The sequence below is a fragment of the Sarcophilus harrisii genome, chromosome 1 (assembly GCF_902635505.1).
Source record: "Sarcophilus harrisii chromosome 1, mSarHar1.11, whole genome shotgun sequence".
Taxonomy (NCBI): domain Eukaryota; kingdom Metazoa; phylum Chordata; class Mammalia; order Dasyuromorphia; family Dasyuridae; genus Sarcophilus; species Sarcophilus harrisii.
This window is the reverse complement of record NC_045426.1, coordinates 591030510-591057105: the sequence shown is the minus strand read 5'-3', so window position 1 is coordinate 591057105 and position 26596 is coordinate 591030510. Positions and strand designations below refer to the sequence as shown.

At 33.9% G+C, this 26596-nt stretch overlaps 1 protein-coding gene across 1 annotated transcript in view; it reads left to right on the top strand.

The window, feature by feature from the left end:
- The window catches only part of RSPO2 (R-spondin 2), a 257233-nt gene that overhangs the window by 140234 nt on the left and 90403 nt on the right, over nucleotides 1-26596 (top strand). The window contains exons 4-5 of the mRNA XM_003760322.2: nucleotides 8954-9097; nucleotides 10463-10651. Of these exons, the coding sequence (XP_003760370.1) occupies nucleotides 8954-9097; nucleotides 10463-10651 (333 nt within the window). The remainder of the gene's footprint in view (nucleotides 1-8953; nucleotides 9098-10462; nucleotides 10652-26596) is intronic.

The window sequence follows — 26596 nt, the reverse complement described above, 5'->3', positions numbered from 1 at the left end:
AATCTGATTCTAATTGGCCACCAATACTTTCTAGGCCAAGCCCCATTTGTTCAATTTTTTGGGGGGGTCCTGATTGACTCAGATTGAATGTAAATCACAATCATTTCTGCTTTGGCCAGAAACCCTGATGGTCTTCCCCTCCCAGATTCATTCATTCATTCATTCATTTAGATTTTTCTTTTTTCTTTTTCTTTTTTTGTACTAGGTGATTCTTTGCCTCAGTTGCTACCTAGCCTTAATCACTAAATGGGTGTGTCTCAATCAAACTGGGACCTGTTGAAGACCCTAGGTTAAAAAGGCCAATTTCATATCAGAGTCATTTCCAGTCTTCTTGATCTATATCCTGTCACTGGGCCTACATGGATCTGGAGGGGAAAGTGAGACAGGTGACATTGCAAAGCCAAGTAACTTATGTGTCATGGCATCACCTCCCTCATAAGAGAAGCTCATTAGGATTTATCTTGCAGAATGTCTTGAAATTTGAGAGTAAAGTTCATATAAAATGATGAAGGTGGATGACCATGTTAAGCAGGAAGTAGATAGTGAAGAATGTATTCATTGAATATGAATCACACAAAGAATGTGAAAACAACTGGAAAGAGTATGCTAAGAAGGACTGTTAAATTAGATGACACAGTAGCTAGCACTGGCCCCTGAAATTGGGAAGACCTAGATCCAGTCTGACCTCTGACACTTCGTAGTTGTATAACTTCAGTAAATTACTTAACCTCTGTCTGCTTTAGTTTCCTCAACTACAAAAGGCTATAATAATCGTACCTACTTCTCAAGATTATTGTAAGGAACAAATAAGATAATAATTGCAAAGTATTTAGCATGATACCTGTCACATAGTAGGCACTTCCTAGTCACCTTTCCACTCTTTCCCTATGAGTTTTGCTTTCTATGTCCTGAGTTTGTTGAAAAGACTCGTTGCTGAAAGAGAACACTAGAAAGAGAGCAATGAAGAAAAGTCTGGTTTTATTCTTGTATGTCAACTGCTCCAAGTGCCTCGAATAGTGAAATAGTTAAGCTAACCAAATTATTTGACTGTCAAGTGCTATCAATTAACAATTGCACTGGTTTATGTTGTGATTAGTGTTTCCAAAAAGAGACCTCATTTTCTTAACCCTATATCACCTTACTTTTCTTTTTTGGAAAATATTGGCACTTTTCTAGTTAACCAAATATGCCAGAAACCTTCCAGTTTGTTAGCTGCCAAGTCCATTGGGTTTATGTTCACAACTTCATCAATGTCTTTTCTTTTTCTCCACTTATAATACAATTACTCTATTCATATCCCTGTCTGCCCATGGCTGGACTTTTGTAATAAGCTTTTGTCTCCTCATTAGTCTTTCCTTTTCCATTTTATCTTCTATGCAGGTGCTAATTCATACTTCTTAATTATGGATCTTACTGTGTCAATCCCTGATCTCAAGAAGCTTTAGTAGCTCCCTATTGTCAAATAGAGTTAGGGTTAGGGTTACATACTCTTTTGTTTGGTATTTAAAGTATTTGAAATTCCAAACTATCATTCCAGTCTAGTTTTGCAGGTTAATTACAGTTATTCTCCATCTTGAACTTATAAATTTGTAGATGGAAAGGATATTAGAGAGTAGGTTGGACCTACTTATTTTACAGATGAGGAAACTGAGGCACATAGAAGTTAAATGAATTGCTAGGATCACAAATCTAGTATCTGATGCAAGATTCAAACCCAAACTTTCCTAAATCCAAGCCCAGAAATCTGTGTCTTTCATCATTTGCACTACATTTTAGTCACATTGACAATGTTTCATTGCCCTTCTCTATGCCTTTTCATATACTGTCCTCAATGCCTAGAATATTCTCATTTTTTTGGGGGGGGATTCTTTATCTTCCTTAAAGGTTCAATTCATTTATTATTTCCTTCAACAACCTATTCTGACTTTTAGTCACCATCTTCCACCTTCACTTTATTTTATTTTGTATATGTCTTTTATTTACATATTTATGTTAGAATGTAGTAGATTAGGAAGTAATTTAGACCTGCATTTGAAGAAGTTTACTTTGTTGTCTGTGTTTTTAAAAGAAGCTTAAGAGTAAGAACATTTGAGGCAGGGAGAAAATTAGGAGGCTGTTTTGTAGTTGACTAGATGAGAAGTGAAAACTACCTGAACTAGGGTGTTGACTATGACTATGAGTAGAGAGAAGGTCATGTACAAGGCATGTTTTTGAGGATATAACAGCAGGATTTGGGAACTGATTGAAAATGTGGAGTCATAAATGTATGAAGTCAGAGAAGACTCAGATTATGAACCCGGGGAACTAGAAGAATGATGGTGCTTTTCACAGAAAAAGAAGGCTTGAAAGGAAGTGAATATTAGGGGATAGATGATGAGTTGTGTTTTTAAAATGTTGAATTTGAGAGATCTTGGAGATCCAGTGGGAAATGATGCATAGACAGTTGACTATGTAGATTTAAATCTTAGAAGGAGAAATTTGGACTAGATTTGTGAGAGAGAGAATAATTCTATAGAGAGAATAATTAAGCTCATGGGAGATGATAAAGTCACTTAGAGTGTATATAAAGAGAAGAATGCCCAGGATACCATTGTGCCACAGTTCTCTTTTATTGTCCTGACTCAGTTTCCCTAAATTGTCCTGCTTTGGTTTCCCTGAATTGTTCTGCAACAGCATCCCTCCCTCCTAATCATGATGATCCAGATAAGGAGAAAGACTTATCTTAGGCATCATCATCAGAATGTTGGGGGCCTCTCCTTTTTGGTCTACCTCCTAGATCTGAGCGATATATATATATATGTGTGTGTGTGTGTGTGTATGTGTATATATATGTATATATATATATATATATATATATATATATATATGTGTGTGTGTGTGTGTGTGTATATATATATCATTGAGAACTCACATTGTTGGCTGGATTTTCTTGGAAATGATAGTCTCATTCAGCCTTGAGGCCAAACTATGGATCCATTTGGTCCCTTTCAAATAAAATATTAGAAACTCTCTAATCTCTATCTTGCCTCAGTTTCTCAGGCTTTACATTTTAGAGGCTTCCCACCAAGATATTAGAAAATGAGAGCAGGATTAGAAATTAGAGACCTTCAATCTCCATCTTGGGCCTCAGGGTGGCTGGAGATCTGGGTTCTTGGCCTGCAGAGACTGGCCCTCTGGGATTTTTTTCCAGAGTCTCTGGAAAGGGAGCAGTTTTCAGCCACAATCATACCTGACACCTGATAGTAGACACGCCATTTTGGCCACTGGAGAGTAAGTCTGGATGTTTTAGAACATAATCTGATCTGTTTACCTGTTCTGTCTGTCTGTGCTAGGATTCTCAGAATAATAGAATGTGAATGGGCATTAAATTCTGAGAAGGGTATCATTCCAGGATGCTGGATGAACCCCTCTATTTGGGTGTCTTCTAAGATAAATCTGGTCTGATCTGACTCTGAGCACCTTTTTGGGCATTCTCTGGTTATATGTGTTAAATGTTTTGTTTAATGTTGTAACTGTGCAATCTATATTTGTGTGATTTGTATTGTGTTCTGTGTGACTTGTCTGTCTGCTCTGTTGGTTAAAGAGTTCTGCTAAAGGTTTAAATGATTAAGAATTAGTCATTTAAATATTGCAGCTGTATAAAATTTGCTTGTTATTTAAAAATTTTTAACTTTTTGCTATTTTAAGACTGGCAGAAGTAGTTTTCAAAGCCAGTTAGTAGGATTTCTAGGGAAAGAGGAATAAAACCTTATCTGATTCAAATTCAACCCTGTCCTAGACAGAGCTGGGCAGATAAGGCCTCTGGAGAATAAAGGAGTTTATGCTAATTGCTCTGAAACTCAGGCAGGAGAAAACATTTGATTAGAAATTTTAGGATGATTCTGAAATTGTGGGAAATAATTTTATTGTTGCCTATGCAGGCTAGATTTGGTTATCTTTGAGTATAAGATCTTAAGAACAATGGCTTGTTAAAGAGAAGTTCTGTTAACTTGCCTGAAAGGGGTAATGTGCCTCTAATTAGGTAAAGTTTATTACCTTCTCAAACACTTTGGGTAATTTGTTAACATAAGTTATCCTTTAAATCCAGCTCTGCTGGACATGTGAGTTTTATGGAGTCATTTAGCTATCCACTGTATTATGAATCTTAATAGTTTTGAAGGCAATTTAGGAGAGAAAAGAAGGAAAATTTACATGTGGAAAAAGGTTGGGTAGGGTAGGGATAATGGGATCTTTTGTCTTCAAAGGTGAAAATTAAACTCACCCCCCTGCTATCTTTTGTCCAGGGGTGCTGTTTAGCTTGACTTCCCTCCCCACTGCCTCTTTGGAGATGGAGTGGGGAGAAGGCAGCCATGTGAAATCCTCCCCCTACCCCTTACTAAGTGTGTTCCAGCCTGGCTTTGGCAAATGATTTCAAGAGATAGACCCAATTTTAAGTTAATTGACTGAATATTTGTTTCTTTTGATGCATAATGGTTTCTTTGGTTAAGAAATATGGTCATAAATGTGATCTATAATTTGGTAGGGTTATTTCTAAAAACTTAATATTTTTAAGAACTTCTTGGATTCTTTTATGTGGTATTAGGATATTCTATCTAAGTTTTAATTGATTGTATTGGGTCACCCTGAGGTCATTTAAAGAGCCTCTGAAAATAAGTTTCTTTTTCCATTGTCCTTTTGAAAATATGTTACAATATGCAAGTTGGGAGATTTGACTATATATTAGGTATTTTAAAGCAAACTAATTTGTATCAATATAAGATTATGGTAAATGTTTAGGATTTATTTGAAACTTTGGTTAATGGGATTTATTGGAAGTAAAATTTCTTGGGCTTATAGTTAATATTATTTGGGAGTTTAAAAACTCCATTGGGACAACTATCTGGAATCCAACTGGGTTAAAGTGGCTATTTATCCTGTATGAGATTAAGGATCAGTTTTGATTGCTTATGTTATAGTTATGTCCCTGCATAGATGATTTCTATGATCAGAGCAATGGTCAATAAGGAACTGTTAATGCAATTCAATTATATCATACCTTGCTATTTCCAATCTGGTTATATGTAATCATTATATCCTAAATACTTAGGCAAATAAGTATTTAGCCTGGTCATCTGTCTGTTACTGGATATTTGTGTTTTGTTTTTTTTAAGGTTTCTAAATGATAAGAGAACAATTAACAATGGTCTGTGAAACCTAACTGCTGTTTTATTTATTGAGAATATAGCTGACAGCTATTTGCCTGTCCTGTAAAGCAAACTCATCTCTTCACATAGGAAGCTGCTGGCTCTTCATATTTAGCAGCAGTCTTATGAACCAAATCTTTGTTAGATTTGGGGCTTTGTTGTTATTATTGTTCTAGATTTTGGTCAAATTATAGATTATTGAATTGCTTCTGGGAAAAGGATTAGCCCCTTTGAAGTTTTGGTAGCTGTCAGCACGCCACACCTACCCCCTTCATGGACTAACAGCCTCTGCCCATTTCTCAGTCTGAAGCAGTTTTGAATGAGGCTTTGTCCTTTACCCCTGATGGACTGATATGGGGGAATTTGGGAACCCTGATTGGGTGGTCTATTACTGTTTGTTTAGGATTTGGGATGGGATTTGTTAAAACTGTGTAACTATTGCTGTTATATTTGAGGGATTTTTTTTTAGGAAACCCTACTGTACCAATCTGTTATATATAAGAATTTTGATTCACTCTTGGGATTTAAATGTGGGCTTGATAATTTCTTTCCGTGAGGGAAAAAAAAGGAAAAGATAAGAAATTGGGGAAACTGGTGTCTTTTTCTCAAAATATCCGAAAGAATGGAAATTCTATTCACTTTGTCTTAGGCACTTCTGCCCCACCCCCTATCTCACTAGTTTAGATTGAATTGGACATTCTTAAATTTACTGGACTATGATTTACCGGTTATGCTTTAACTTTGAAATCCCTTATTCTGTTGATTACCCTGGCAGATTCAGTTTTTGGGATTATTTTTTAGAAACAACCAGAAATTAGATACCTATCTTGGGACTGGCAGTCTCTCTGATCTGTTTCTCTCCAATCCTGTTACTCTAGTTCCTTAATTAATATTTCAGCATTCTCAAAGGACCTTGCAGTTTGGTATTAGGCCTCTAAAAGTTCAGGGTTGCCTGCCTTGGTATAACTGTGCATAATCTGCTCAGAAATCTAATCCTTTCTGCAGCCCTCTCTGTTTCTCTGGATGGGAAGAGGTGGAGCTGCTCCGAGCCTCACCCTTCTCCCTTGGAGAGGGTTACCCTTCTGAATGGGCAGCATGACTGTCTTGAGCCCTGCTGCTCTATGAGCAAAGGCTGAGCTAAATACACAAATGACTGCAGTTCACCTAACTCACAGAACTATCCATCTCAAACTGGATTCTCTGGCTGAGATGGTTTCCCATTTGCAGAGGACTTGACACGCTAGCAACAGGGAACCTTTGTATTGCTGATTAACTTTGAAGTTATCAGGGAGAGACTTGTTCTTGCCATAAGTCCTTGCATTTTTTTTAGTTTTATTTTGGTCTATTTGCTTCAGATAGGGTTGGTCAAAATTATGGTGCTAAGACCTTCTAGGCACCTAGAGGAAGGTAATTCAATGATTTTAATATTCAGAAGAGAGAGAGAGTGTGGAATGTTTTGCCACAGTTCTCTTTTATTGTCTTGATGCATTTTCCCTAATTGTCCTGACTCAGTTTCTCTAATTGTCCTGACTAAGTTTCCCTAAATTGTCCTGCCTTGGTTTCCCTGAATTGTTCTGCCTCAGTTCCTAATTGTTCTGCAACACCACCACTCTCTCCTAATCATGATGGAGATAAGGAGAAAGACCTTCTATTTTAGACATTATTAGAATGTTGGATGCCTCTCCCTATTCTGAAATCCCAGCTTATCAGATGTCCCCCATGCCTCCCCACCCTGTCAGAACTGGAATTGATAGTCCCTGTTCCCACTCCAAGTGCTTTGACTCTGCCCTTGCCTTGGTCTACCCCTGTAACTGAGCTACCTGCGTGTGTGTGTGATTGAGAACTCACATTGTTGGCTGGATTCTTGGAAATGATAGTCTCATTCAGCCCTGGGACCAAATCATGGATCCATTTGGTCCCAGTAAATCTCTCCCTTTCAAATAAAATATTGCAAACTCTCTAATCTCAATATTGCCTCAGTTTCTCCAGCATTACAATACCACCTGGGTAACATCATTAGGGATAGGAAATAGATGATAATTCATCAAAGAAAACTGAGAAGGATTAGCAACTAGATAGGTAAAGCAGAAAGAACACGGAAAAGGAAAGATAAAGGAGAATAGATTCAGAGCTAGTTGGGAGGTAGAGTCCTTAGAGTACAATCTTCCAGTTTTACATTTCAGGAAACTGAGGCATAAATAAGTAAATGACTTGACCAAAATATCACTTCTATTAAATGTCTGAGGTTGCATTTGTACCTTTCTTTCTGAGTTAGATTTCAAATGCTTTTTGAATATCATATTCTGAATATATTTGAATATACTATCTGTGAATGGAGTGGAAGTAAAGGACATGAAATGAAATTATTGAAGAGTTTGTCTTTCTTTTTTTTTAATATAAGAAAGTTAAGGTTGGACATATTAGAAGACAGTAGGAAAGGAGCCATTTGAAAGGGAAGAGGTGGGAATTTAAATGGGGAAGACAAGAGAGGATGATGGAGTTTGTGAGAATAAACCCAAAATCTGAAATAATTTTAAAAAGAAATTTATTAGGTTGTTCAGTAGAGGAAAGCAAGCCAGAAAGGATATATGGATCCCTCTCTTCCAGGTTCTTGAAGAGATAGGAGTTAGATGAGAGTGCTTGAATATGAATCACATGTATATAGTTAAGCAAAGTAGCTAAGGAGGGCAATTTGAAAACAAGATAGATTGATATTGATATGATTTAATCATAAATAATTCAATAAAATTTGTGGGAAGCCAAACACAAAATCTTGGATGAACTCATCACAAATCCTAGGTGTGTGGTAACTCAAAACAAGAATATAATAAATCATTTTTCCTACAATGGGATCAATTATGTATGTAGAGAGGGTTGACAAAGTGAAGGACTACCTCATCAGAGAGTAGGAAAATAATAAGAGAGTGAGGAATGAAGTCCAAGAGTTTTGAGTTGAAGGGGAAGAAAAGTAAACTTAACATAAAGGGCTTTATTTTCTTAGGAAATCCCCAGAGATCTTCAGCTGAGGAACACTGAAATAAATCGACATATAAGCAATAATGTATTAGTTCATAGATTAGTTTATCCATTATGTCCTGATTCTAAACTTCATGCTCTTATTCTTTGTTTCTTGTCAAATTTAATTTAGAAAAAAATTCTCTGTAAAATCATTTAAAGTTTGTTTTCACCAGTGAACCAACTAATCAGTGAAAATTATATGGTGCAAAAAATTAGTATTATCACCTAATTGTTGAGTCAACATGGAATCATTAAGAAGAATCTTTTTTTCTATGTTTTCTGCATTGAGTTTCCAAGGAATCTATAGCATGGGGAAACTAAGTTAATTTGTTAAATGAATTGTTCTTTCTTAATTTTTTTTCTTTAATGGATAGCAAGTAGTTATACCAATTATGACTGCACATGTAGCTATGTTGTAATCTTGTTTAAAGTTATTTGATTTTTTTATTTTTAATTACAGAATCAAATTCTTATTTTTTTAAAAAAATATACTACTTAATACCTGTGCACAAAATTTAGAACATCCTCATGTGGTTGGTTCAGAGCCATTGGTTTTCTTCTTATTATTATGGTGAGAAGTTGGAAGATAAAAAAATGATTTGAAAGAGATAATATTAATAGAGGTGAAAGGGAGGGACAATTTAGTCCATTAACATTTCTATGGGGGTGATGTTTTGGAGGGGGAGGAGAATATTTGTAAATGAAGTATTTCTTACTCAAAATTTCTCTTTTTCTTAAAAAAAAACATTTAGGATGCAGAATAGAAAACTGTGACTCTTGCTTTAGCAAAGACTTTTGTACGAAATGCAAAGCAGGATTTTATTTGCATAGAGGCCGCTGCTTTCATGAATGTCCTGATGGTTTTGCACCATTAGATGAAACCATGGAATGTGTGGGTGAGTGGTCTTTAATTTCCTCTAAAACCTATCCCCTTTTAACACCTTTATCTTTGCTGAACTTATTGGATTGATTTCCCATTATCTACCTGAATATTATATTCAAAACTAAAATTGATGAGTCATTTGTTGATTTATTGAATTATTAAGATGAATATTCTCAAGCATTTTTGAAATTCTGCTAATAGTTAACTAGTATTGTCATATGTTCTTATTGAAATGAATATGTGTCAGCAAAAGGTTAGTACCTATGCAAAATATTTATTTTTTTAGCTTAATAAAATAATAGTGAGTTTCCAGAGAGGCACTTTTTCATTTTTGTTTTCCTTTAAAGTTTTTTTAAGTGGTATTACTTTAGCTAAGCACTCTTCATTAGGACCATAAATTTCAAAAATTTTGTTCTGACACCACTATAAAAATTCAGCTGCATGAAAAGTTTGTATTTGTATTAAACATATAAACTATGGCTATTTAGATCTACATAAAGTAAAGTGCGTCAAGCCTTCCAATAGAATGTTAAGCTTCTAGAGAGCAAAGACTATTTCCTTCTTTCTTTCTTTCTTTTTTTTTATTCTGTTTTTGTTTCTGCAGGGACTAGAACAGTGTTTTAGAAACCTTTGCTGAATGAATGAATAAATGTTTCACTGGATCACAGGATCATTTTCATTGTTTAATAAATTTAAATCTTTGGAGTAGGAAATTTGTAATGCAACCACGCATGAATTACTATTTAATAATCATTATATTAGTGGTTAAATTTTTACTGAGATATTCACAATTATTATCCTATAATTAAAATTTAGTGATCAACTATTTGCTACATTTTGACTAAACAATTTCATTTCAATCAAAATTAAAGTAGTTTTTTCTTTTGATTTTCTTTATGGGATTACATGATGAACTTTAGAGTGATATGCACTGTGCCTAGCACATAGTAGGAGCTTAAGAAATGTTTATTGGTTGGATAATATGTATCCTAAGTCTTTCAGCCTTTTAAAATGAAAGCTGAGAAGCCTTTTTCTTTCAGTGTTATTACTGAAAGATAGTGTAAGAAAAGTTGAAAGACTTACCACTGGGGGCAAGAACCTTCTCAAAATTGTAGGAAATCATGGGTACCCAGGGAATAATACACACGCATTTAATTGTGTGTTTATATGTGTATAGGTGTATATAAATATATCCTTATATACACACATATCTCTATATAAGGATAGCTTGTGTGGGGAGTGAGCGGAAGGGAACAAAGAGGGACAGGAAGAGGGAGATGAAGAAGAAAAGGTAGAGGGAGAGAGATGTCTCCCTTATATAAAGTAGATGGTATAGGATTAATCTTTGTAAACTTGTTACTTATCTTTGTCTCAACAGAAGGATGTGAAGTAGGTCCTTGGAGTGAATGGGGAACTTGTAGTAGAAACAACCGAACATGTGGATTTAAATGGGGTCTGGAAACAAGAACAAGGCAAATTGTTAAGAAGCCAGCAAAAGACACAATACCATGTCCAACCATTGCTGAATCGAGAAGGTGTAAGATGACCATGAGGCATTGTCCAGGAGGTAGGGTTTCATGGATTTCAACTGTCCAATGAAATTTTTTTTTCTTCTAATTTTGTTTATCCCAGTGTAAGGAACTTCTGAATGAAAAAATCTAATAGCAGTTTAGTTGTTAAGTTCTGCATAGTATTAGAGGAAGTATGAGACTATGGATTGAGCACTGAAAACAGAAGGACTTAAGTTCAACTCCTTCCTCTCACTCATGTGACAATGAGTAATATGAAATTTCTCTGAGTCTCAGCTGTTTTATCTATCAATTGGAAATAATACTTGCAATATCTACCCCAAGTGGTTGTTCAGTGAGAAAATCTATAAAAAGGGCTATGAATGTAACTGCTTTAAGTAAGAATACAATTTTTTTTGATCTGTGGAGAACTTACCTTTCAGGAAAGAACCTTTTTCATCTAATATAGTTTTAATGTATCTTGAAAGAAATAAAGTGCAAGGTAAGGTTTACAGGACGTCTTAAGGTTTTCAAGAAAATGGATTCTAACTAAATTCGTGTTTGGTGGCTATTATTCAGTTAAACCACTAAATTAACAAAATTTATGTAATCTGTGAATAATCCCTAACATCATCAGTTAAATATTTATAAAACTGTGTTTGTATTTGTCATTAATATGCTTTTTTATTAGAGCTCTTTATTTACAAATCACATATACATAGGTATTTTTTCAACACTGACCCTTGCAAAACTTTCCGTTCCAAATTTTTACCTCCTTACCCCCATCCCCTCCCCTAGATGGCAGGTAGTCCAATATATGTCAAATATGTTAAAATATATGTTAAATCCAATATATTTATACCTATTTATACAATTATCTTACTGTGCAAGAAAAATTGGATCTAGAAAGAAAAACAAAACCTAAGAAGGAAAACAAAATGCAAGCAGACATCAACAGAAAACATGAAAATTCTATGTTGTGCTCCACACTCAGTTCCCACAGGCCTCTCCCTGAGTGTATATGACTTTCTTCATCACTGAACAATTGGAACTGGTTTGAAATTTCTCATTGTTGAAGAGAGTCATATCCATCAGAGTTGATCACCTTATAGTCTTGTTGCCATGTATAATGATCTCCTCGTTCTACCCATTTCATTCACTTAGCATAAATTCATGTAAGTCTCTCCAGGCCTCTCTGAAATCATCCTGTTGGTCGTTTCTTACAGAACAATAATATTCCATAACATTTATATACCATAATTTATTCAGCCATTCTCCAACTGATGGATATCCATTCAATTTCCAGTTTCTTGCCACTACAAAAAGTCCTGCCACAAATATTTTTGCTCATGTGGGTCCTTTTCCCTCCTCTGAGATCTCTTTGGGATATAATCCCAGTAATAACACTGCTGTGTCAAAGGGTAGGCACAGTTTGATAACTTTTTGAGCATAGTTCCAAGTTGCTCTCCAGAATGGTTTGCATTCGTTCACAGTTCCACTAACAATAGTGCCCAGTTTTCCCACATCCCCTCCTACATATATCATTATCTTTTCCTGTCATCTTAGCCAATCTGACAGGTATGTAGTGGTATTTCAGAGTTGTTTTAATTTGCATTTCTCTGATCAATAATGATTTGGAGCATCTTTTCATATGACTAGAAATAGTTTCAATTTCTTCATCTGAAAATTGCTGTTCATATCCTTTGACTATTTATCAATTGGAGAATGGCTTGAATTCTTATAAATTTGAGTTAATTCTCTATATATTTTAGAAATGAGGCCTTTATCAGAACTTTTGAATGTAAAAGCAGTTTATTGCTTCCCTTCTAATCTTACGTGCATTAGTACAAAAATAAATTTGTTTATAATATCATTCTTTATATTTAGATCATGAACCCATTTTCCCAACACATTTTGTTAAATAGTGAATTCTTATCCAAAAATCTGGGGTCTTTGAGTTTATCAACTAGATTGCTATAGTTATTGACTATTTTGTCCTGTGAACCTAATCTATTCCACTGATCAACTTCTCTGTTTCTTAGCCAGCACTAAATGGTTTTGATGACTGCTGCTTTATAATATAATTTTAGATCTGGTACAGCTAGGCCACTCATTTGATTTTTTTTTTTATTAGTTCCCTTGAAATTCTTGACCTTTTGTTCTTCCTGATGAATTTTGTTGTTATTTTTTCTAGGTCAGTAAAATAATTTCTTGGGAGTTTGACTGGTATAGCACTAAATAAATAGGTTAGTTTAGGTAGCATTGTCATCTTTGTTATATTCGCTCGACCTAACCAAGAACACTTGATATTTTTCAAATTGTTTAGATCTGACTTTATTTATGTGGAAAGTGTTTTGTAGTTTTGCTTGTATAGTTTCTGACTTTCCGTTGGCAGATAGATTCCCAAATATTTTATACTATCAACAGTTATTTTAAATGAGATTTCTTTTTGTATCTCTTGCTGTTGGTTTTTGTTAGGGATGTGTATAAATATTGATAATTTATATGGATTTCTTTTGTGTCCTGCAACTTTGCTAAAGTTGTGGATTATTTCTAATAGTTTTTGTTGATTCTCTAGGGATTAATATGCTTTTAAAATATTTGGAGTTGGCCTATTTTCTGTGTTCTTCTGTCCAAGTGTTGATTATTAATTATGTAAGTTACTATAGGATAATAAGAACTTTGAAAATCAATTGTTTAGTAAGAAGGAAGCCAAAACTTTGGCATTAAACCCAGTAATTATACTGGAATATTCAATGGTCCTTGCTATCAGCTTTATCATTAATATGCATGGTCCACTATTGAGAAGGGCAGATGAGTTGAGAGGGGAGAAGAAAAACTCATCTAGTCTATTAGTAGCACTGAACTTAAAAGGTTTTTGTTTCTGACATTTTTTTTGTTTTTAGCAGTTCCTGGATTTTTTAAACTGCATGGCTATGATGCAAGAAGTGAACATATTTGGCTAAATTTCTTTTAAAAAATCCATTTTATATGCCTCATATACAATATCTATAATACATGGAGAACTCTATTATTTTAAGAGAGATGCCAACATAAGTAATGGGGTCCTATTAGATCCATATTCAGAAGCTTTTCTGTATTTGGTGGTTTTGCTATTCAATTAGAATTCCATGTTTGTTTGGTTATTGGGAACAAACTTTATTCATCTGTTTCTTATACTCACAAGGATAGTATTGTTCAAATAAACTGGGTAGCTTTCATTCAGAATATAAAAATACTTTTTTTTTTTTTTGGTGAAGCTAATAAACTATCTCTTGCATTGTTGAGGATATTTAACCTGTAGCCTTGAGCCTAAAAACAAATGTGAATTGTCCAGGTATTGAGAATAAAGCTTTGTTTTGTGGTATATCATTTATATAACATCCTTCTTCCTCTCTCTCTAGTTCTACATCCCATTGTGGTCCAAATTAATAACAAAAATCACTCACCAAAAAAACTTTTAAAGCAAACATGCTTATGTTCAAATAAAGTATGCTGTTTTGTTACAAACTTCATCTTAATACAGTCAATAGAAATAAAATGTTATATAACAAGTTATTGACCTGTTACATTCATTGAAAACTTCAGACATTTGTCTAAAATGGTATTTGCAGCACACTATATATTAATTGAAAGACAATCTGATGCTACACTTTTAGCAATTTAAATGCAGCCAAAATAGGAGTTCTGAGCAGACTGTTTCACTTGTTTTTTTTTTTTTTTTAACCCAATGTTTTATATTCATGTTATACCTTTCAATTTTTTTGACGGAGTTTTCTGTTTTCATTTTTAAAAATGTTACATCATTGTAGTTTCTGAACAATAACACAAATACCAGGATAGTGTAACTCCAGGAAAATGTCAACTACCTTAAAAGTGGTGAGTACTATTTTGTAAATTAGGCACAAATCAGCTTGCTTTAATCTAAATTACAATGGAGAGCAATAACACAAAAGCTCCACAGAAATGTAAAAAGATTACAGGAAAAATAGAAATAAAATTTGAAAAGCAGGAACTGATTTGAATCAGCATAATTCTTAAAGAAGTGTCCCTTCTTGCCTCAGGAGAGAAGGGAAAAAAAAGTCTTTGCTTCCCTGGGTCATGGTGATTAATGGAAAAACAGAAAAGAAAATCACTTTATCCCATTCTCCATCTTGATCTGATTTCACTGAGCTGCTTTGACAAACCATGCAAAAATGTGAAGCCTAATCAGGTTGGGACTATGGGCATTTTTCAGAATTTTCCAACATATGTATGGATTTTCTGCTGTTGCATCCAATCTTAACCTGATTGTGCACAAACCCAGCCTTAACCTTCCTTCATATTAAACACTGTAGTATTAGAATCAGCTGCTTACAATTACTTGCAGACATAAGTTATAGGTCACCATGATGGAATATTCACTTTAAGTGCATAAGATGTTACCTTAAAAAGCTATTATTCAATGAGAATGTAAAGGACCTCAAATGTGTTTGATTTTTTCCCCTTTAAGCTCAGGATGAAGTTCTGTTAATTGTTAACTGCAATAGACATAGGTTTTTTTTTTCCTACTCCACTTTTAGAGAACTGAGGGATATGGACAATATGTTAGGAATTTATCTCTATAAAGTAATAGATATAGAAAATAGATGTAGATCTGTGTAATTAGTTTTATTTTTTTTAAGTTTGATTTTAATCTTTTTACTCTTTTTGTTTTAAAAAGTTATTTCTCCTCTTGTGTCCTTTGACTGAAAACTGGTTTGTTGTTTTCCTTTTATCTTTAAGAGCACTGACTTTGGGAGTCAGGAGAGCTGAGTTCTAATCTCAGCTCTGAGATTAATGAGATCTCTGACTATGGCAATCATTTAATCTCTCTGGATCTCATTTTCCTTATCTGCCAAAAGATTGTTGGATTTCAAAATCACTAAGGGTCTCTTCCAGTTTTAAAATTCTAGGATTTTATGATTCATAGCCAGGTTTTGCAAATAACAGGTTCTGTGGCTGTCATATAGAGGAAGAGGAAGAGATTTGGAAGACCAACAGCATTGTTCCACAGCTAAGGGTCTGGAATATTTTTCAGGAGCTGACTAATGCAGCTGCCAAACTCTCCACAGTTTTCACCCTCCTGATTCAGGAAGGTCTCTGCCTTGTGCACTCAGTCTTCAGATTAAGCAGAATTCCTTCTTGGATACACATGTGGCATCCTTTAGAGACAAACTGTTAAAAAGCCAGGAAAAAAAAACAAAACAAAAAAACATGATGCCGTGTCCAACTATTTCTGAGTTTACTGAGATAGCAAGGGGATGGAAAAAAAAAGGTAAAAGGAAAATTAAGTAGGAAAGGAAAAAGATAATAGCATGTAGAGAAAGATGGATATCATAGGAGTGTTTGGTAATAACAAAAAGGAATAATTTTGAAACTGAAAAATGATACTGATTATGTTGTAATTTGTAGAACTAACAATAGAGCTAATTTAGGCTATTTAATCTGTATTATTGGATTTAATGAATTTCTAGCCACCGTTAGATTGTGAATTATTCAGTACTTAATAGTAGTAAAAAGTAGATATACATTTATTGATCACTACAAATAACCAGTCACATTAACAGAGAGAAATTACATATAGGTGGACCTACAGAATCACTAAGAATCAAAAGAAAATTTTATGATTCAGGGGCTTTAGCCACAATGAAAGAAAGAAATGTATTGTAAGGAAAAAAAAGCTGCTGGATAGATCTTTGTCAAATAGGAATTACAAACACTAATTAGTCTGATAGTACACTTGATTTCTCTGCATACCACAGGGATTGGCAATTATATTTGGCTCTTCCTTAAGCTGTTGCTGCTCTCCATTGTGAAGTTTTTCTTTCTCAATGGCAGTCTAATTTTTATCAGTGGGAAAATAAGGTTCATTTTTTTTTTAATTGATGGCTGTTTGTTATACTATCTCTTCCATAATGTTACAGATACCTGTAACATAGATCCCAGGATTTGAAAAGATCCTAGCTGAAAAAAATGTCAGAATCCGTCCAATCCAACCTTCTCATTTTATAAAAAAGCAAACTGAGGCTTAGGAATGTTAAATGACTTACAGAAGATATAACAGTAAGAAGCAAAAGGGAAAGAACTTGAATTCAGGCTCTCTAATTTCATAATTCTTCATATAATATTGCCTTATATAAACTATGGCCTTATGGAATTTGAATGGAAAAGAGAACATAGAGATCTGTTTGGTTCAGTTAATGGATGATAATTTAGTTAAATTAATGGATGAAGAAACTAAGGCCCATAGAGTACAAGTTATGAAGTCACATGGTTCATGACAGAATTAGAATGGAACCTGGATAGTGGTGATGACAAAAATAGTAAAGATTATATACAAATATAATAGCACCTACTATATTCCAGACCCTGTGTACATACTTTACAAATATTATCTCATTTGTTCCTTACAATTTTTGGTGTTACGATAACTTCCATTTTAAAATAAGTAAACTCTAGACAAGCAGAAGTTAAGATAGGTTATGTAGAATAACATAGTTAGAAAGTGCTTGAACTCAGGTCTTCCTGAATCCAGCTTTGTATTCTATTCACTGTATCACCTAGCTGCATCTTGTGCAGGTCCTTTGACACCAGGAATTTAGGGATATTGGTCTAAAAGATTGGAGAAGGACTTTTCTTTTTGATAATAAGGATTGAAAATTGCATCATAAAATAATCAATTTGACTAGATAAATATTGCATATTTTCTTTGTTTAAAGTCCTATGCTAGACTAGGGACCATATAGGAAACTGAAGGATTCAGAAGCAATCTAAGATATGGTTTTTGCCCTTGAACCTTATAGTCCAACAGAAGATACATGATCAACAGATAAACAAATAACTAATATGACACAAAAGAAAAGCTGTAGCACTTGTTCAGGAAAAGATACCATCTGTTTGGGGAGAATCAGAAAGGAGATAGCACTGTAGGAGGGTCTTGAAGAATAGGAAGGGTTTTATCAGATGGACATGAGAAGTGAATGATATAGACTATCTGGGCAAAGGTAAGAGGTACTAGCAAAAGCCAAGAGTTGAGATAGTATGGGAAATGTTCCAAGAAAAAGCAAGAGGCATTGTTTGTCTAGAAATAGGGGAATGGTGGAGATAGATCTACGACCTTAAGAGGGAGCCAGAGCATCGACAGCCTTTGAGAGCAAAACTTTAGGTACTGGGGAGCCATTGAAAGTTTCTCTGTAGAATGGATTAGAGGGGACCAATATTAGGGAAGATCTTATTACCACAAGTAATAAGGGTCTGACTTAGAATGATGACATGAATATAATATAAAGATATGTTTGAGAGACAGAATTAATAGGGCCCAGCAATGAACTTATAAGGTCATAAATCTATTATAGATGAGCAACTGAGGTACAGGAAGGTTAAGTGATTTGCTTACGTCATTCAGGTAGTAAGTAGAAGGAGGAAAAAAACATTAGAATTTTATCCCAACTCTTTGTAATTCAAATTCAACATACTTTATACATCACCAGGCTATACCTGGGAAGTTTTACATAATGGGAAATTCAAGATTTCAGCAAGGTTTTGAGTCTGACAGACTAATGGCAACGGGTGGGACTGTCATTAATAGAAATATGGAAGTCAGGAGAGGGAAAAAAAAAAAACTTGGAGAGGAGAAGACTGAAACATGTAATGTAGCATTTGACAAGACTTATCATAAGAGTATGTCAGACAGATACTTTTGAGTCTGGGGCTTAAGTAACTTATAATATGATCATAGATCACGATTTAGAAGCTTCTTCAGAGGACACCTAGATGAATTGTTTCATTTTGTAAATGAGAAAATAAAGGCAAAGAGAGGTTAATGACTTTCCCAAGGTCACATAATTATTGAGTATCGGAACCTAAGTCTATGTAATAACATATCCAGTGCCCTAGCCACTTAACTGGCTTTCTTTGGTCAGAACTGAGGAGGAAGGAGGATGTTTGACAACCACCACAGAGACACTAGTGCAGGCAAGTGGATCAATTCATCAGTGGAGAAGAGGAAAAAAGAGGATAGAACTCAAAGAATTCCTGAATTTAGTGAATAAAGAAGATTAAGAAGAGACAAATTGTTAGAGGAAGAAGAATACTATGTTGTGGAAACCAAAGGAGGAGAACATCATGGAAATGAGATTTTAAAGTGGCTTGCGAAAAAGATCTGGTTTAAGAACTAAGAAAAGATTGATCATTGTTAAGTCTGGGTTGAGCTATATGAATAATAATAATAAAAAAGAGAGGATAGAAGCCAAATTCCAAGTCCTTAAGAGGAAATTGATGGTGACAAAATGGAGGTAACTCATAGCCTTTTTGTTTTCTAGAATTCCAATGAAGTAGAGAATCTCTTTAGTTGTTCCTCTACTGTGGCTTCTTTGTTCCAGAGTAGGCTCTGATCTCCTTGCTAAATGACAGTTATAAAACACTAATATAACATTGCTACATTCCTCAAAAGACTCCAGTGTTTACTTATACATACATATCTCAGGTGCATTTAAAGCCCTAAACCTACCTTTCCAAATTTATAATAATTAGGATGATAGACCTAGAGAGACAGTAAACCTTGGTTTTATATTTTCTTTTCAGAAAAATATTGGAGACCACTATGTGCCTACCCTTGGTGTAAGTGACACTAAAAGAATAATGTTGAATCTTAAGTCTTTTTTATTCTCAGTCTGGATGAAGTCTGTCCTGTGGAGATTGGTTGCTATGCTTCCCTGCTTCATGGGTTGCACATTGGTGTTTTCCTGTCTCTAATTGCTTTATGCCAGGATGGTCTATCTATTCCTGACCCATTTCAACCATCACAACTTGTTAAATTTTTCAGGTGTATCTTTAATGTATCCTGGCTATTTTTTGGCTACTGAACTTTAGGCTGCTTTCATTTTAGATATAGTTCTTGTTAGCATTAACAATCATTCATCATTTAATCATTTTGTTTTAATTTTATGAAAATATTATATTATTTTTATATTTTTTTCATCATCTCCTCTCCTGAATAAGCTGATCTTTATCGAATTGCTTGTAAGCAAAATGTGGCTTTTAACATGGGGGAGACTAAAGGAAATATTATTCAGTATTTTCAGATTTTACTACTCTTGCTTTTTTAAGAGAGATGTTTTCTGAGATTATGGTTGTAATTAATGTTTTCTGTATATAAACTGACAGTGACATGTGGCTGAAGCATAGGATAATATAACTAAAGGCAGTTGTAGATTGTGATGGATTAAATCGAGAACAGGAAATATGGACATTTTCAATAGGATAGAGTTAAGAAATATGCCTTAGACATGTGCTTTTTATTTATAGACATTTTGTTTACATTTAGGTTGCAATTTATGTGGTCTATAATATGGGAGCTTGAAAACCATTTGGATACAGGTTTTAATAATTCTTGTAGAATCAAGAAGGAAAGCCCATTATCTTGGTTGTTAATAGTACATGTATTGGGGATGGAGAAATTACTCATTTAATTCTTTAACAACAACCAAAAAAATCATCAATGAAAAGATTTCTACCCTGCTGAGTATTTGTAAATTTATATTTATCTGTGAGGTGGTGATAAAGTGCATTCTAGGAATTTTTCTTTATAATTTATGATAGAATAAACACAATTTGATACTAGGAATTATGAAGAAATTTTTTTAACATATTATAGAGTTAAATATAAATTTCCCTTTTTATTTCTTTTACTATCTATCTCAGTAACACTGAATATCTATTATTAGTCATTATAAGCCCTTTAAGGACATCTATAAAAGAACATAAAACACTTTTCTAAATCACATCAAAAGAAGATGGAGTAGTCAATTAACATTATTTTGCTATTAAGTATATGGTTTTATATTCTCATTCTTTGAAAACCAGTAATCCAGCAATAATATCTTGAGTAGTTTTGCTAGACAGAGTACCAAATTAATCAATTGTCATGTTCCCAGACCATTTATAAAGGAAGTTTATTTCTTATAATCAATAAAGCATGGGTAATACTGCAATAAATATACTGCTCTTCCTTGTTAATATGTATTTAGGGTAAAACATGTCTCTTTAGTTTAATCAGTGATTTTAATTAGCTTCCTCCATCTAATATATGTGTTCTGCTGGCCAGTTAAAGTATTTCAAATTTTCAAATTTTAGACTCATACCTTAAGGCATTTATTCCTAGAAGATTTCTATGAAAATACAACTGTTCCCTAGTGTTATCAGGGAAAGAAGGTTTACTCTGGAATCAGTGGTGGTAGGTTTAAATCCCCACTCTGATACTTAATCTTGGATTAAGTATAATCTTGGACAAATCACTTAACTACCTTTGGCCTCAATTTCTATACTGAAATATATGAAATAAAATGAGGGTATAGGAATAGATAGCTTCTGAGGTCTCTCCAAGTGCTGGATCTCTTAGGTTATCTAGCTATCTTAAGAGAAGGCAGAATCTTGGATGAATGGAGCAAGAGAGGCAAGAAGCAGTAGGCCAAGTTTAACACCTTTTTATATAAAGAAGTTTGATATGAAGAAGTCTGATGCCATTTTAAAAAGGAGGGATGGATTGAGAAATTTAGGGTATCAAGGTCATGCTACATGAGAATGGTAAATAATCATAATATGGCAGATGAAAGATAAGAGTCATAAGAAGTCAAATTGCTTGTTTTTGCCTTCGCTAACCTTGATGCCAGTCTTCATTTCCAGCAAGATCAGGGAGGGTCCTCATCATTGGGCAATACTCTTGTCCATATAAAGGGTATTGTCAGTCCAATTCAATTCAGTCAGTTTTTTTAAAATTAAAATTAAGCATGTCCTTTGTGTCAAGTGTTGTTCTATACATTGAGAATATGGAGACCAATTTCAAAAACAAGACAGGTAACTAAACATATTCTCTTTTTGTGAGATGTGGGATTGTTCTCCTCCTCCTGCAATGATGACTTAGAAGAACTAATTTCTCTATTTAGGCTACTTTATGGCACCTTTAAATGGTGTTGACAAAAAAGCAGCTGACTTGGCTAATTTTATTTTCCTGTAAATAAGTTCCCTGCTACTGGTCTCCTCTTGAGCTGATGTTCTTGGATGTCTGCCAATATCAGATTTTCTTAAGAAGAAAACATTTTAACAGGATTAGGGACAGAGAAACTTGTTCGATTCTACTTGTGGCTTTTTACTCTAACCCAAGGGGGTTTGGTTACTGTTCTATTATCAGGCAGAGGTGCTTAGATGACCCTAGAGTTTGGCCATTTGGAAAAAAAAAAAAAAAGATGTCTCTCAGGTAATACTGTATCATTACTTCAAACTAAAATACAGACTGAATTTCATCATATAATTATTTAGATAGAGAAATGTATTTTGAGTTTGTATTTTGGATTTGATCATTCTCAGTGACTTCAACAGTGGTATTATCTTAGCTGCACTATGGAAATTAGGACATTAACGTGACTGAATCTGTTTAGCAGATCGGCCCAGTTCAGTATTGACTTTTACCTGGTATTTTTGTTCTGTACACTGTGCCATAAGCAAAATTGGCTCAACAAAAAGCTTTTGGAAAGGAAGAACTTAATTATTTCCAAGTTATACTTGTGGTTTCAGTGCTGATAAAACAGAATGTATTCAGATTTGCTTTTGGTGTTTCAAGTTATATTTGTGCTTTCAGTACTGATACATATATAAAATGTTTAGTCTTAATTTTCATGTCAATTTAGTTATATTCTTATTATTTAAAGAATGACTCTCTTTTGAAATGATAAAAAATTGAAACTATTGAATACAAAATTTATTGGAAGGTTTTGCTCATTTTCTTTGATATGTTTCTATGACAAGTGTAGCTACTCTGTGAACTATGAAAAAAGACTATTATATGTAATAAAATCCTTAGAATACTGACAAGATATTATATGTTTAGATATATAGTGGCCTCTAGTGATCATTTTTGGTCCTCCATAATAGGACCATATACAGTTAGTGCTTAGTGACTCAAGAAGGCATCCCAAGTTGCTTCCTGTCCTTACTACAGATGAAATAATATGTACTTAAATAGTCAGAAAACTCTTATAGTATTGGCATGGTAAAGGGAATAATAATAGTAATATTGGCTGACATTTATATAGCATTTACCAAATGATAGGTATTATTATTATTATTATTTCATTTGAACCTCAGGACAACTTTTTGAAGTAGATGTTATTATTATTCCTATTTTACAGATAAAGAAACGAAGAAACTAAAAAAAAAAAGTTGTCATTTGCCCAAGGTCACACAGCTAGTAAATATCTGACTTGGATTTGAATTCAGGTCTTCTTGACTCCAAGTGTGAATATTGTACTACCCAATTGCCCATTAATAGCTAGCATTTATATAATACTTTACAATTTACAAAACAGTACAAAACAGCATATATTATCTCATTTTGTTCTCACAATAATCCTGGAAAATAAGTGTTATTTTCAGTCCCATTTTATATAGGAAGAAACTGTGTTTAAAGGAGTTAACTTGTGTCCAAGTTGACACAACTAAGTTTTAAAAGCAAGAGGTGCTCTTATTATCAGCCCTATTTTACAGATGAGAAAGATAAGAAGACAAATATCAAATGACTTGTCCAGTGCCTAAAGGACTGTCCTTTTCTATATAACTAAAAGACATATAAATATAAAAGATATAAAAATAAAATCTGTCATTAAAAAAAAAATCAACCAAATCTGGTTTGGCAGCTTCATTTTCATTCCTTATTCTTACTCAACTTATATATCCAGTCAATTTCCAAATCCTGTGTCTTCTATCTTTTCATATATAGTTCCTACTCTCCGTGTGCAACTATTGCAGAGCTTTCATCAGTCCTTACACTAGGATATTGTGATTGCTTCTTCTTATTTGTCTCCTTGAAAAAGGGGTTTCATTCCATTCTGTCTTTTCTAGAAGAATTGCTTGCTGTAGCCACCCTAGTTTTATCACTTTTTCCCCCCACTATCTCCCTTCACTTTACTGACTGCCTTCTTACCACCTACAAACATGTCCATGCCTTCCACGTCCTGAAAATTCTTACTTGATCCTTCCATCACAACTGCCATTCTATATTTCTTCTTCACTTTCTGATAAAATACTTTGAAAAGACTAACAATAAATGCTTGCATTTTTATTCCTCATACTCACTTCTTAATCTCTTATAATCTGGGTTTCAAACTCGTATTTCAATGAAACTTTTTTTTTTTAAAGTTATCAGTGATGTCTAAACTGCCAAATCCAGTGGCCTTTTCTTGATCCTCATTCTTCTTCACCTCTCTGCAGTCTTTGATAGTGTTGATTACTCATTTCATGATATTCTCTTCTCTGGTTCTCATCATACATATTACATTATTCCTCAGTCTTCTTTTCTAGATCCCCATCCAGGATGTATCATCTAATTGAAGATGTCTTATGGAATTCTATTACTATCCCAGACCCTCTCCTCATCTTCCTTTATACTACTTCATTTGGAGTCCTCATTAGTTCTTGCATCTACAACTTCCTTTTAGACATCTCAAGTTGGTTATCTAATAGACATCTTATACTCAACATATCCAAAATGGAATTCAGTTTAACTTCCCCCCCCACCCGCAATCTTCTTTTCCCTTCATAACTTTCCTATTACTATTGAGGGCAACACCACCTTTCCAGTTTGTCAGGCTCATGAATTAAATGTTATCCTTAACTCCTTATTATTATTATTATTATTACTACCTATAACTAATCTTATTCTTAGTTCCATCCAATTTCATCTTAAATATACTTCTTGGGTTCAAGTTTTGACCCATGAATTCTCAAAGGCTTTTTGCTAGACCAACATCAGTAGTATTCTGTCCCCAAGGTCAGTGTGACCTGAGGCTGGGGACTGTGCCATCTGTGCCTAGAATTGAAAAGGACAAATGAAACAGAAAAAAAAATCCAGGTCTATTTCTTGGAGCCATGGGGTCAAAGAGGGGGAAGGGAAGGTAATCTTCTCCCGCCAGTCCAAATTCAAAGTACCTATATTGTGAATAGAGGAATTTCACCCTCTTAGTCATTGCCAGGAAGAGAGAAGGAAACTCCCAATTTGGTACTTTGAAAGGTCCAGCTGTCTTTGTTTTTGCTTTTGTTTGTTTGTTTGTTTGTTTGTTTGTTTTTGGCAGGGAAAGGGGTATATAAGCAATAGAAAGAGGCTGTTCTCATCTATATGATAGTAGAATACAAAACATATTCTCCTTACAGCAAGTTCCTGGTATAGTTTCTACTGTATGGGGAGAGTGCTTCCATGTTAGACAAGCCAGGCAGGTGCAAAACAAAATCCTGTTATGTTTAAACTATTGGTTGCAAAGGTTGTACTAACTGACATTGGTAGATGTTTCCTCACCTGGGATTTATCTATATCAGTAAAATCACAGGTCCAATCTCTAGCCCTAATTTTTCTTAGTATTGGATGGTTTTCAAATCAGTAATAGTCCATTCATCAGTTTTGAAAGTATGTATTGTATGTTGTATCTGTTTTAACTGCTTTATTGTGTTTTTCCCATTCAGTGTATACTTTACTATGCCAGCGAGTCTCTTAAAGTATTCAGCTACATTAGTTCTCTGTATCTTTATGTTTGAGATATCTGTTGCCTCTATTCAATGTTCCATTTAATTTTTTGGATTTGAACTTTAGTCTATCCTTTCATGTGGATTTATGATTTTACATTTAACCCTTCCAAATGATATTTTAATATTCATAGAGAAATGCTCTACTATATTGAGAAGCTGTTACATGTGTCAGTCAGTAGAGTCATACAACTTAATTTCACTTATATAAATCAAGTGATGGTTTGGTTTGTCTCTTTCTATCATGTAAGCTATATTCAAAAGCCAAGGAATACTACCCAAAGTTCTGGAGAGATCTCACAGTCCATATCTATTGCTACTGATATTATTGTATTTGTGGCATGTTTTAAGTAGAAAAAAAAATGTCCATGTGAATTTTAGTATACTTTAGTAATTTACCATTCATGAATAAGCTGTGGGCTTAGAACTAATTCAAAGAATTCTCAGTATTCGGTATAGGTAGTATAAAGTCAACTTGCCCAATAATTACTGAATTTGATAATGCTAGTTATTTATACCCCTGGAAGTTCTGGCAAAACCTTAGCCATACTGTTGTATTTTTAAAAGTACTTATAGACTTTAAAAAGTGACATATAAAGTATATAAACATGCAATTGGCTTCTATTTGAAATAGCCACTGGTGTTATTATATTTTCTTAGCAAATGTATGATACCTTCCAATAAGATGTTTGGGAAGGTAGGTGGCACAGTAGATAAAGTACTGATCGTGGAAACTCATCCTCCTAAATTCAGATCCAACCTTAGACACTTAACTAGCTGTTTGATTATAAACAAGTCACTTAATCTTTTTGCCTTTTTTCCTCACTGTAAAATGAGTTGGAGAAGGAAATGGTAAGCCATTCCAGTATCTTTACCAAAAAAAACCACAGTTGTTACTTATGAAGAGTTGGATATAACTAAAAAATAACTAAACAATATTTAAGATTTTAAATAGTTTTAGATTCATCAACTTTTCCTTGTGAAGATTTTAATAAGCTTTCATTTTTAACTTTTATTTATCATAATTGAATAAGATTAAGAATCATGAGTTATGTTATTTTTTATAATTGAGTTCTGTTTGTAGTAACTTGTGTGACAGGGAATTGACAGTACAGTTGACTAAAAACAATATGTAGACATCACCTATAACTAGCAATATGATTTCAATTTTAATATCATATTGTACAAGTGAATAATGAAAGCATTCAGATTTTTCACCCATTTCAATGTATACTTTTGGTTTACCCATTTTAGTCACTAGTAACATATACCTTGAATCATTTTTTGTAGGTAGGCTATTGGTATTTTGAATTTTTGCCAGTGTATTTTGCATTTTTGTAGTAGTAGAACCCAAAAGAGTAATGCTTACTCTTCTGTCATCACAAAGTTGATCACCGCAACAGTTTCAGGGAAAG